This window comes from Acanthisitta chloris, unplaced genomic scaffold, assembly GCF_000695815.1.
Source record: "Acanthisitta chloris isolate BGI_N310 unplaced genomic scaffold, ASM69581v1 scaffold5475, whole genome shotgun sequence".
NCBI lineage: Eukaryota > Metazoa > Chordata > Aves > Passeriformes > Acanthisittidae > Acanthisitta > Acanthisitta chloris.
The window spans coordinates 58,204-72,210 of NW_008674185.1; the positions used below are offsets into that span (position 1 = coordinate 58,204).

At 37.4% G+C, this 14,007-nt stretch overlaps 1 protein-coding gene across 1 annotated transcript in view; it reads right to left on the reverse strand.

The window, feature by feature from the left end:
• Positions 1-14,007, reverse strand: part of TRIO (trio Rho guanine nucleotide exchange factor) — a gene marked incomplete at its 3' end in the record, with an annotated part of 158,167 nt that overhangs the window by 57,682 nt on the left and 86,478 nt on the right. Inside the window, exons 24-31 of the mRNA XM_009075227.1 lie at positions 13,804-13,913; positions 12,680-12,749; positions 12,128-12,217; positions 10,126-10,218; positions 7,820-7,931; positions 5,648-5,838; positions 2,112-2,213; positions 26-168 (exon numbers count right to left, since the gene is read on the reverse strand). Of these exons, the coding sequence (XP_009073475.1) occupies positions 26-168; positions 2,112-2,213; positions 5,648-5,838; positions 7,820-7,931; positions 10,126-10,218; positions 12,128-12,217; positions 12,680-12,749; positions 13,804-13,913 (911 nt within the window). The remainder of the gene's footprint in view (positions 1-25; positions 169-2,111; positions 2,214-5,647; positions 5,839-7,819; positions 7,932-10,125; positions 10,219-12,127; positions 12,218-12,679; positions 12,750-13,803; positions 13,914-14,007) is intronic.

Sequence of the window (14,007 nt, forward strand, 5' to 3'; positions counted from 1 at the left end):
TTTGATTATTTGAAATACTACTTACCTTCTTCCTTTCTGTTTTGTTGTTGGTGCGGTTTTGGGGATGTGGATCGGCTCTTTCAATGCTCCTTTCAGATGAATGGTCCTTTCTTGTATCACTTCCCGGATGTGTTTGATCCAGTCCTGTTTATTCTCTATACTGGATGCCTTTGATATGCAAAAGAAACAAAACCCCCACAATGGACTATTACAGCTGAGAAGATCCACACATATAGTCAGCTAATAAAGAGGAAGGCATAAAGAATGACTTTGTGAATAATTTCTGATTCTTGATATATCAAGTTGATATATTGATATAGTAATCTACTAATACCAAAAGAAAAATTCACTTTTACAGCAACACATATACTTCCACAACATATTCCATGTATTACTCTTCCCACTTTTTGAAACATCAAGGCAGAGAGCTAATTTAGGGATTCTATTTTAATAACTGCCTGCAATGTATCTGTTTTCTTTGCGATACCCCTGAAATTACCTAATATTCACCTGCCCAACCTGTAATCTGATTGTATGATCCAATTTAACCCTGCACCTGAAATGCTATTAAATATAAACATTGTGCATCTAAAGATAAGATTATATATAACTTCCTACTCAGTTGCTGTCTCACAAAATAATTGGTTTCAAATATACTATAAATATTTAACATACTATAAATATTTAATAACTGGGGATTCTGAAGGGATGGAGAAAATTGCAGGAACAGATGAACAGTAAGGGAGAAGAATTTTGTTTTCTTTTACAAACAAAAACATTTAGGAAAAGAAGCTAAACATCAAGTTTAGGTAAATCTTTTATTTAGTTTTTCATGGAATTTATTTCTAATACTAATGAGCTAAGGAAGTGCTAGCTTCCAACTTTCAAAAACAAATAAACAAAAATGTCAACAAAATTGCTGAAGAGCTTAATATATCAGACAAGTTATCTAAATATCCTGTGCTCTAAGTAAAGCACAGAACAAGAACACCTTAAAGTGATCTTATGTAGAGAGCCCTTAAACAAAATGTCTTATTCTGTGCTACCCTAGGAGGATCATTTCAGGCTGCAAAACACTGTCTGTGAAATTATGGAAGCATTAAGACTGAAAAGAATTCTAGTATTTATTAAGGTTACATTCATTAAGGTTGCATTCATTTACTGCTGCCAGAAAACTAATTTCCTTGCATTCATTTACTGCTGCCAGAAAACTAATGTGAGCTCATCTTAGCCTGTAATTCACAAGGAAAAGATAAATTTGAGTAGCAACATGTAAATTTGAGTGGCCATTTTAAAGCAGCCTTATTGATTAATCACCAAAAATATATGTGAAATCACAAATAAGTTTAATAGTAGGTGTATAAACCTGTAAATGGGAAGATGAACTTTGCTTAGGATCAACACAGTTAAGAAACACAAAAGAAAAGTTTCAAAGTTGACACAGTTCTTGAAATACATCACATTACCCGTTAGCTACTTATGGTGTTACAAAAAAGTTGTCCAGTTGAAAACCGTGTCCCAGATTACATACAAGAATCACAGGAAAAATGCATTTAGCTATTCTCCTAGCTAGGCAAAGAACACTACTGACACACACCTTCAGCCTGCGTAGACAAAATGTATAAGCATTGCATGCATTTTCACCCAAAGTCAAGTAGCTTTACAACAACTCATACAGAAAGACAAAAATCTTTTGCCGTGTTCATCTTCTGCACAAAAATATGGGCCATGAAAACCGGCATCACCAACAAGTAGCAATGACTTGAGTGTGAAATGTAACACTGTTTCTGTAACATTTCTATATAGTATCAGTTGCCCTGTCAGCTAGTTGCTGAAGTCTTCAAGCTACAGAAATCCATGGGACCAAACCTTTCTACTATAATTTCTGGGAGCAAGTTTCTTCAATCCTTCAGTGGACTACACAGATCCCCCACTGCTCTCAAGACACATGAGTTAGATATATGCACACCACCTCCTCTGCACACAAAGGAAAATTATCTGTCAGCAGCTCTCCCCCTCAAAGCAAGAAATGTCATTACTTGTTGCCTTCCCAACAAGTATCAAACTACAAGACTTGGTATAAACTGTATAAGCACATCTGCTAAAATTACCTTAAGAACAATTTTGTTGTCTGAAGTTGGTGTCCTGCCAACCCATAGAGCAAACTTGCAGGGATCTCCTTCTACATGTTCTGTGACACCCAGCTCAGAAGTCTGGAATTAAGAAAAATTGGTTAGGACCACACGGCAAAGAGATTTTCAGAAGCTTAAGGCTAACTCGTATGTTAGAGAGAATCCTTTATTCTGGTGGCAGTGGTGTGTTCTCTTCAAAAAGTGAAGAACTGCAAGTTAACAGTTTTTTTCTATGAAGTAACAATAAACAACAGCCTTTATAATCTGAACACCAAATACCTTATTTTGTTTTGGACTCGACAGTAAAAGCCTTACAACCCTAAAAAAGGTGCTTAGCAAAATCAAAAAAGTTTTGGCTTCCCTCCCCGTTGATTTCCATTGGGGAACACTATTGGTTTTTATGTTTTCTCTCAGATAAGATATGCTTAAGAATTCTCTTGATACCTTCTAAAATTCTGATCTCTTTTCTGCCAAATAAGCTTTTGCTAGTGTGTTTCCTTCCCTCTGAAACAGATGAAATAATTCAGAAATGCAGTTTCCCTGGAGAATTTTGTGAGACAGCTACATTAACAATCAGTGTTTGGGATCAGACTTTAATAGGTAATTATCATCAAAAATGTTTTCACTTTCTGACTGGAACAACATCTCAATCATGTGAATTGGATTCCAGTTTAACAATTCATACAGGCTCTGCTCCAAAAAAAATTACAAACCAAGAAATATAGCTCAACCTACAAGAACCTTCACTCCCAAACAGCTGCTAAGCATTCTTACATGATTAGAACCTGCATTTTCCCTCCTCATACATATCATCATTAGCACATACGTAGTTCATTACAGGAGATGCTGGATTCGCAGTATCTGAGTAAATGTAGTTTTTTTCTTGGATGTCAACTTACTAGTTTTTTGGGGGTTTGTGGGTGGGGCTTTTTGGGTTGGTTTTTTTTTTTTGGGGGTGGGGTTTTTTTCCCTTCTAAAAAATAAAAGCCAAGCCAACACACCTACCCTTTCACCTTTATCTCTTTTTGATAAAACCCTTCTAAAAAATAAAAACCAAGCCAACACACCTACTCTTTCACCTTTATCTCTTTTTGATAAAATGGACTCTTGTCCACTGAAATACTTAAAAGTCTGTGGTGTGTTTTAAACTTGACTCACCAGCAACTCTTAAGTGTGTTAAAAAGCTTTTAAAATACTTCATCCAACATTACATTATGTAATTCCAAGAAAGTACACCCTACTGTACTGCCCAATATAAAACTTGCACAGGCAAGACAGTAAAAGTTTTAACATTGTTTATTTTCTAATGCCTAACAAGTTTAGAAGCTTGGTACCCTTGTAATCAGTAAAAGTTTTAACACTGTTTATTTTCTAAAGCCTAGCAAGTTTAGAAGCTTGGTACCCTTGTAAATACTCTTCATTTTACAAGGGACCACTGAGGGACAATGCAGCAGAGGTCTGTACTGCAAGGAGCAGCAAAGTGGACATCAGTTGTTCACTGTCCCTCTCAATACTGGTAGGTATCAAGTGAAACTAGTGGGAAGGAGTCAGGTTCAAATCCCAACATGAGCAGGTTGGCCTATGCCCAATATGTAACTGAGCAACAGACCTCTTTGCAAAGGACACTAAATACTCAAAGTCTGCATGAGATCCAAGGACAAGCTCACAGAAGAGAAATCATTGTGGGTTACTGAATGCATGGAAATCACACTGAGGTGAGGAAGCTCCCAAACAGCCGGTTACTGGTGGCTGGGAGAGTATTTGCACTAATTAACACCTGCTTGCTGTGGTCCTATAGCCCTCCTTAAGCATTTGCTTTTGGACACTTAAATCTCTTGCCAAAAGAGTTCACTAACATGTTCATCCGCTTACATATATACCATTGACTATCCTGTGCTAGGGAGAAGAGTTCACTAACGTGTTTGTCCGCTTAGATTTATACCATTGACTATCCTGTGCTAGGGAAACCCTGATGGCCATCATGCCCAACGCAAAGAGAAGGACTTCAGTTTTATAAAACCACCTTCCAGAGGTAGGACACAGGATAACGTGCAAAACGATCTTTAGCTCAAATCAACACACGTGCTTTCAACATCTGTATCAACGCCCTTTCTAAAGGTCAAAACTGTAAGAACTGCTATAATAGTAAGCTGCGCTGCAGGATATTTTGACAAATACAATATGAAGATAAAAAGAGCGATTTTATTTTTAAAATGAGGCACAATGAGAATCTCCAAGATTTCTATCAGCCTCCCGAGGACCTAAGGCTATTACTAAATTCCTGCTAGAAGAACTGACATGACAAGCTTATGGGACTAATTTTTCAGCTCTCCGTTCCCATGTAATCCCTTGGCAGTTGATGTTACCCTCCAGTACACCCAGAGGTGTTTTTTTTTGTATTTCAGGTTCTTGAGACCACCAAAGAAAGGTGTGATCAACAAAACAGCTGCAGCTGTGCTACCTGCTAGCTCTTTTGTATCAGGAAGGAGAGCAAGTGCTGGAAATGAAGTGAGAGAATATGCAAAGTCAGATACGGAAAAAAGAGGGTTTTTTTGACCAACCTGCTTTACCAGTTTGGACACAGAAGTGGCAATGGAGAATGAATGAAGGAAAAGTGGGAAAGAATGAAGGGAAATACTCAATACTTATACCAGCTGACTTAGTCATATATTCCAATAAGATGTTTTCTATAGTGTGATTCTGAGAAGGAAAGCAATTTCAAATACTTGCTCCAAACTGTTTGGTATAAAAGCTAATCTTGCCTCTGACAGATGCAGAGCAAGCTACGGGAGACTGTCTTTCCACTTGGATACCTAAATTTATGGAGTGTGAATATTGCTCTCACCCAAGTCATCCAATGAAACAGGAAGGCAAGGATATTAATTCCAGGGTCATAGTTTGCAAAGCATACATGCTACAGATAAGGAAAGCAAGAGCAGAGGTTTGGGATATTTTTAATTTATTTTTTTTAAGATGGGAAGAAGAACATTTCCACCTTTACATCCCTCAGTAGTCCCTAAGTGCTGTAATTTTATTTACAAATCTTTATTGTAAGACTACTGGTCTCAGCAGACATCTGGAAAGAACTTTTCCAAAACAAGGTGTTCTTGCCTTTCCCAATCAGTATGTGCAGAATAGCCACTAAAATGAAGCCTTAACATGAATGTTACTACAACAGCAATGGCAAAAATTCCTTCCATCCTTCTGCTTTATACAAATAAGCCTTAAAGAACCAGCAATCAACACACATGATTTAGACAAAATCTTTTCAGCCCAATAAGGATTTTTCTTTGACCTGACACACCAAGATTGAGACATATCCTCCAGTAGTTGCTTTGCATCTACTCTTTCTCCTCTGAAGCATGACAAAACAGCAAAGTTGCAAGATGCAGTCTATGTGTTCCAAGGCTGTTCTTTCAGTGCACTCTCATAGTTGTTCAAGTTCTTCATTTAAATCATTTGCAGCCTAATCTAGACAGTTTTGTAAATATGATCACTTGTTCTCCCATACTTACAAACAGTTTGCTCTTGTAAATGTACTTGCTCCTTCCACTCGAGTCCTTTACTTCTTTACTGAAAACCAAGGACATCTCAAAAAGGAAAAGGTGCCTCTCTCTCCCCTTTCGAATTAGAGTTTTTGGGTCCCACACTTGGAAGGATTCTTGAAGGATGAGCTCTCCCTGAGATTCTATATTTTCATCAAAGCCTGAGAACAGAGGGAGAGAAAGAGTTCACCAGAAAAAGTTAGTAATACAAGGAAATTAAAAAGCACAGCTTCTGTTTATTGAGTGATATGATTTTTTTTCCCAGTACAACTTGCAAAAGACAGTATTCCAAGGAAGCAATACTAAAAAACAAGATTTGATTTCAACATTGTAATATATTAAATGTAACTGTAGCTCAAGTCTACTTCTAAATTTAGAGATCCAACTGTTAAGAAGTTAACCAACTCTTCTGGCAGTATTTTACCAACAAATGATAGATCTATGTCAGCTTCTGATAACCTCTTCTGTGATGAAAATGATTTCTCTTAAAAGCTTTCTGCCATTATAGGAAGTGAGCAACTTGCAAGGACACACAGAGCATAGCAGTTTGTTCTGACAGCAGCAAGCTCCCAAATGCCACCTTTTCTGGAGGTACACCTTCCCTACTATGTATGCAATAAGCATGCAAATGTGTTCCAATTTGGGATGAAAAAACATGGCAGCTTGGAGCTGCTGGCATGGGATCAGCCTGCCATGGAGTCACTCCAGCACTGATCCACAATAAAGAAATCAGTAGCTGGATTACTTATCTTGAGGCATAATGAAAAAAGATGAAGATTGAGAATACCAACAATTTTACTTCCATGGTAGTGGTACCATGTTCTCCCAGTTTAACACACAGCTTTAAAGTGGCAGCCCAACAGAGATCAGTCTACCATACTCTTCTGAGTGGTATTAAACTGTATTTTTAATATATACTGCTTCCCAGTTCTTACTGTTCTAAACAGGGCAAGAGCATGGAGAGGATCAGAGGCAAGTTCTGTCAGGATGTTCATTCAAAATCCTCCAGAGACATAAAAAGGAAATGTGCTCACTCACTGTCTAACATGGGATGACTCAACAATACATGCATGATTTGTTGTAAAACCAACTTATGTAAAAGATTAGGATATTCTCCAGAGTTGCATTCCCAGGGCTAAAAGATTACTGCCAAAGCTAGTCAGCATTTATACTAATGCCATCTCCTGAACAAAGTGTTCGGAACCTATCCTGGGAACTGACCAACATCCCTATTGTTTAAAATCAAGGAAGAGAGGCAATATTAAGTATTCACATGATCATTAATCACACATCAAACCCAGATGAGTTTTACAATAACTTCCACAATACTGGAAAAGCTATGATAAGCTGCATTTTTCTACCTGAAAGCAGAGAGGAAGAAAAGGAGTATTCACTAGAAGCACCTACAAGTTCAAGAAGTGCAGGGTAAAGTGGCTCTGCTTTTATCACAAAAAGTTTAAATACCAAAGAAAAACACTTTTATTACTAAATGCATAATGGCACCATCATATATAATAATCTGCCAATTACAAAACAGATTTTGGCAGAAAGTTGTTCTAAGCACATAGAAGCAATTACATCCAACCTCCACTGTCTGCCATGAACATGATTATGCTGTTCTGGCTAAGGCTCAGGCTAAATTGGCTTATGCTGACATTTTACTGCCAAAAGATACATTTCATTTCAACCAGAAGTCCCTTAAGGAACAGGCAGCAAACAGATGTGAAAACGACAAACTTCCTGGAGACAATTCTTTGATACATAAATCAGTAAAATCACCTCTAATACACTAGCATGCCTTACATAAAGAAGCCAAGGATAGTGGTTGGAAAACGTAGCCAAAGCTAGTATACCTGACCAGTCACCTATTGCATTTTGGATGAATAGTGGAATACTTTGTTAGCCTACATATTTTTCAGATCTGCAGTGGTGCAGACATTGATCAGGATAAATGGAGACTTGAAGAATTAAACCTGTACCAGCTGTCTGTACCAATTCATTTTCCTAAATAATTATGCATTTTATACACCTCCAAATAAAAAGTATAAAAAAGACAAACCCAGAGGGAAGAAGAAATTTATTCTCTTAAACAAAGTTAGTTTGCAGTATACAACTGAATTGGAAAGGCAGCTTGAAACGTACCTTCCAGCATGCTGAGGTGCATAGCATCATTGGCTCGCTTTGGCACACTAAGCATCACCTCCAGGCCATCCTTAATCTCACCTTTACCTTCTTCACAGCACGTGAGCAGCTCCTGCAAAAGTCAGGCAGACAAGAGGACACTCTATCACCTATTTCTGCCCTAATACAACAGACCAACAAACAGTACTTCTAACAATCCGAAAAACATTTTTGACATGCATAATTTTTTGAACTTCTTACTCTGCCAATGACATGACAGTATACTTTGTTTTTATCACGACCAGTTCTTCAAGGAACAGCCCAAGCTTTCAATTAACCACTTCTCATTTAAATAGGAGTATCTGCTTAATAAGAAATCTTCCAAAGATACGTTAAAGACAAATTTTTTTCTGATATGCAGACACAGTTATCAGATGCTGTGCTATGTCAAGGCCCAGAACAACACAGCAGCCAAGCCATGAAGCTGGTGGAAAGCAGGACCACATGAAGGGACCCCTCCTGCCTCCTATGTCAGTTGTCATTCCACTGCACCAAAGACCTGCTCTATACTACTGCTGCTAAGAGGATTTAGACTGTTTTAAGCACTTCACAAATTACTGTATTCTGTGTTCACACAGTTAAAAGCATCCTAGGGCCAAAACGTTTTTAATGCAAACAAGCATTAACTAGTGCACAGAAATTACAGAATAGAGGAAACATGCTCAAGTGTTGTGGCGAAGTTTAGGGCATACAGTTCTCTGCCCATTCAACTTCCCACAGATTTAACATAACCGTGCCTGAGCTGATATTCAAATTTCCTCACAGCCTTTAAGCAGTATCAAGATAAAATGTAGCTTATGTAACAAAAAGGGCATATTATGTTCCCTCTATTATTCAAAAGACCCACTTAATTCATTCCCTCAGTTTAAATTCCTTTTTCCTCTTAAAAGGCAAAGCCATGTGACTCCTACTATTATCATCATTAATCTATTTTTATTTAACTGCCAATACCACCATCACAGCAAAACACTACATGATCACACTTAAATTTTGCATGACAACTCCACAGAACAGTGAGAGTAACTAAATATCCCTCAGAGGCACACAAGATGAGCAGCTACAACACCATTTAGAAAAACAGGTGTAACTTTCAGAACTGTAAAATGTTTCAGCTATCATTCAAGGTCTGGGGTCTCAATCCTTCCATGTGTTACATCTCTCTTCTCATAGGGGAAAAAAAAGAAAGAAAAGAAATAAAACCCAGAAACCCACTAACCACCAAATAAATCCATTTTACTATGCAGCAAAGACATCAGCCTCTGCAAACACTGATGAAACTGATCTATCCCATCACTTCAATAATGTGGCATGCTAAGGCACATTTATATTTTAAAACAATAACTGTTGAAATTATTACCCCAAAATTTCTGAAACAGCACAGCCTAGAGTTTTTCTTTAAGTTATAACTAGATTAAGTTGCACCTTCTTGCAAGGGGAGAACAGACAATATATCAGGCAAAAACACCAGACTTTTTTCCACCCAACCTGACCTGACCTAGCCTCTAATGTTTTCCAGAGATTTCAAAAGGAGTCATGCATGGCTGTTTTCAAGTAGAAAGGGGAGACACAGATCAGCTGCAGTGCTGCTGCAGGCAGCTATAACAAAACAAGCAATGCCATCTAGCAGAGACCCAGCACAGTTCCAGAACACTGCTGCTCAGCTGAGGAGACATCTGTCCACTGAGAGAAAGCTCTAACTACACGTTTCTGAAAGTTTGGCTTATTTCAACAGCTACTATTTACTTGATGTTTCTAGGCAACATTACAAGTTATAACTGTTTCTGCCACAGCTCTACAGGTATTCAGTGTGTGTGTGTGTGTATAAATATTTATACACACACAAACATATATTTATGTATTTTATAGATATTTTATACTACAGTTTTATATATAAATAAATACATTAAATAACATCTATTTTGCAGTAGCTAATACCATCAGTGTAGCTAATGGCTTGCCAAAATTTGTTGTAGAAACCGTTACAGAAAAGCATCTGTATGGCCATGAATTACATTTTTACTCTGGAAATGCAAATTACATTTTCTAAGTAAACCTTATTAGAGAGGTATCTTTTCTGATTTACAGAAATCTGGACAGATTCTCATTTATGCCTTCCTTCATTTTCAGAAATAGTGCAGCAGTATTTGAGGCTGCTTAGTAAACTCCAGTCTCAGAGTGCAGAGTAGAACAGCACTCCTGATTTCAGCAAGAGCTTTGCCTTCTTAAGAACAGCAGAATCACATGAAGAACTGTGAATGAATACAGACCTTTAAAAGAAGCTGGTATTTTGTTATCCTTTGGACAGGTTTGATAAGGTAAGAGGAGATAGAATTGGCCAGTCCATGTCGCTGTTGTATCTCCTACATGAAAAAAGGAAACAGTTGAGGACTGTGAGCATCAACACGCAGATACAAACTGCCTTGAGGGCTGTGCAATAATATGCCTTAACTACAAATTCTATTTTAGCAAGAAAAAAAAAAAACCTGGCAGGATAACCAGATATTCCAGTCACAGTGAACAGTTATGCTGTGCATCTGCCTGCTCACTCTGTAGAAACAGAAGACTATTACCTCCAAGAGAACTTGTGAAACATTTCAACAAACTTAAATACAAAGAGCAAATATCAGGGGTATAGAAAGTGTGACAATACCTGGTTTTAAAATAATAAAATCTGTACTTCTTTTTCTACTCACAAGAGAGAAACCCCCCCAAATTTCAGTGTTCCAGGGAAGAGCCAGGACTAACACAGGAAGGCTGTGCTGATTTCCCCTGCTCGTGCAATTGCCAACAACAGACAGGCTCTTCCCCCACAAGAGGGAGCACAGAGTAACAGTTTTGAACTAAAGAAAAAAGGTTACCAATCACTTAAAAAGAAAACAGCCACTTGCGAACCAAAAAAACTAATGATCCCCATGAAGCTAAAGGAGGAAAATACAATTAGATGATAATGAGATTGGGATGATTACAGATTTCAAGTACTGATCAGGACTGAACTTCACAGCCAGTGTCTGCCATTTACCATAGCACTGGATGTATTTCAACCACACAATTTCAAGTAGCCAGTCATGTCCTGCAGCTGTGTGCTTTCTAACTGTGATTACAGTACCAGAAATCTGCAAGATGGGATACACACGGTATATTCACACAGACCAGTGGTGACATCAATGGAAGCTCTCGTAGTTCCCCGTGCACAGAATTATGTCTGCACACTTCTAATCTACTTTAGGTGGATTAGGAGATGGAGAGCTCTGGATATACTGGCAAAACAGAGGGATCAAAGGAGGTGGTGGCAAGAATTTATTTCTAATAGTTTTATCAGAGCCCTTTGTTATTTCTTAAAATAATACTTACTAAATTTCTTTCCTCCCTGATTTTCTGTAACTTACCTGCTCTTCTTCAAACACTGAAAACTTAACAAAGGCTTCCCAGAAAAGGCTTTACTCTGCAATGTTTAGAAACCTCATCTCATTAGTGATAAGACTTTTGAAAATAACCCCAAGAACTTCAGGGATTTTTTTTGTTGTTTGTTTGGGTTTTGGTTGGTTTGGTTTTTTTTATTATGATCTTCTCCCTACTTCTACAAACAATTCTAAGAAAATTTGTGGTGTCACTACTCAGTTAGTGGCTCAGCACAGTGGGGAAAAGAAAACAAAGATGGAAAGAGAACACTCTTATCGAATCATCTGTAAAAAATGTTCAACCAGAATCATTCAGTGTGGCCAAAATTCCTCCCTAAAACCTCTAACAGATCTACATATTTGCACTTTTTTAATGCAGAATATTACATGTGCTGACCAAGGAACCTTGGGGACTGAATAAGTAAGCGGTTGTTTTAGCTGTTCTGAACAACAGCAGACAACTGAATTACCACTACATGCAATTACAATTTAAAAGTGCTCAAAAAACTTAACAAAGATTTCCATCTTTATTACATACAATGCAAACTAAGCACATAAAAATGCTAAGATTTGCAGAGCTGAAGATTCATGTCTCAGTTGTTGCTGCCAGAACCTGCTTTCAGTTCTGAACTGCTCTGATATGTGACAGTGACTTTCCACATCTGATTTGACAGCTTTGTAACACCAACTGAGCAATGTAAGTTAACCATGTGAGATAGAGGATTGATTTCCTTAAGTTGACAGCTTAACAAATTACAGCATTAGTAACAGGAAAGTTGAGTTTTCTTAAGAAATTAGGCACTCAGCATAACTGCAAATACACAACTCAAACTGCCAAGGCATACTTTCAAGATGGACACAATGTACTTACATCAAAGTATGCTCCTGCGTGTTCTAGTATCAGCTGAGTAGAATCTGGCTTATTTTTACAGTACGTAACATACATCTGGAATTTGTCTGCCTGCAGAGCAAAATGCAAATTTACACAGGTTATCAGGGATCATCATTCCTTTCTCAAAGTTTTAATACAATTATCAGAGAACATATTTTCTCTATCAAGAAATCAAGCTATATGGAATCATTTTCCCATTCAAACTGGCAGCATAAGAATATACATCAGGCAAGTAAGACTGAAAACAACAGGAATGTATGCAAAAGTAGGTTATTCATAGCTAAGACAAACCAAACGTGCACACAGGTTTAGGAAACTTGCATACACTTCAAGAGCAGCTGGGCACTGGCATCTGACAGGACTACCTTGATTTTTTTTTCCTCAGCTAAAGATACACGGTTTTACTCAAATTTGAAGAAAGAGGTGCTTTTGCAAACATTACAAATTAAAAAGGGATGTAAGAGCAAGAATATATCCCTTCCTGCCTCCTATTCCCCTTGCTACTTCTGAACATAAACCTGATTTTATTACCCAAGTAACGAAGCAATGTCCAACATCTTCTGGTAACTGTTCATATTTTTCCAGCTCCTTGAGGAATATACTACAGTAGAAAAGAAACAAATAGTACAAAGCACATGAAACATGTTCATTACAGCAACTGATATGGATCTATTGTCTGTGAATAAAGGCAGCTAGAAAACTTGCTCTAATTCATACCAGCAGCATGAGTTACAGAAATAGATAACTGGAATGAATAAAAATGTGTAATAGAAGGATTAATATAAAATATAATTCAATAAAAACCCTGATGTGAAGATCAGAAACTGAACCAGCAGACATGCAGTTAAAACATAAGAGTACACAAAAATTTAGTAACTGCTTTTGTTCTCCATCAAGAAGGTTTCCTACTGTTTCAGTTTCAAGAAAGTTTGGCCTTAATCTCAATTAAGAAAAAAAGAGATGCCTTGCTTTTTAGGTGCTCAAGTTAACACAAAGCATACAAAGACCTGTAAAATCAAGGTCTTGAATGTGCTAGGTTTATTACTTTAAAAGAATCATAAACCAACACAAACACCAATGAATTAACACAGAAAGAAGATTCAGAGCATGACTTCTGTACACAAATCTCCCTAGGAATCATTCCACTCAGAAGAAATGTAGTGGATGAGCCTCTTTCATACTCTGTGCACTAGTAAATGTAACAATGCTGGGGCATCTCCACAGGAGCTATGAAGAGCCAAGAAAGAGCAAGGAGCTCTACTTTTATCTCTAGCAGCTGCACTTGGAAATCAGGAATGAGGGTTCTGAGGGAATGACAGAGTCTTGATGTTTGGCTGTGTTTGTATTCTATTGAGTTCAGTGGTTTTCATCTCCTTAGAACAACTAAAAAACGTACAGCACAATTTTAACGTATCCAAATAATTTCTTAAAAGCTGAAAACTGTTTGAGACTGAAAAATACCATTTCTAATGGTGTACCTACCTGGCTGCAAAAAGCAACAACTGAAATAATTTAGCAATCCAAGAGGAAAACCTTTAATTATTTTTTTATGGAAAAGCATCCATTATTCATATAGACAATATTTTCATTAGGAAACCCCTCAGGTCATCATTTGGATATAGCAGTAATATGGAAATTGAAGATAAGTCACTCACTTATTATGGAACTCATAAATTTCCTGCATGTTTCCAAAGATAATGTGTTCTTTGTTTACAATACCAGGTGGGATCTCCTCAACTCCACTTGTCATTTCCCATAGATATGTCTGTCCAGAACAAAAAAGATGCATGAAAAGTGATGATACAGTCTGAACAGAAGCAGCCAGGTTATCTGTAAGCATGCACTCCTGGAGAGAAACT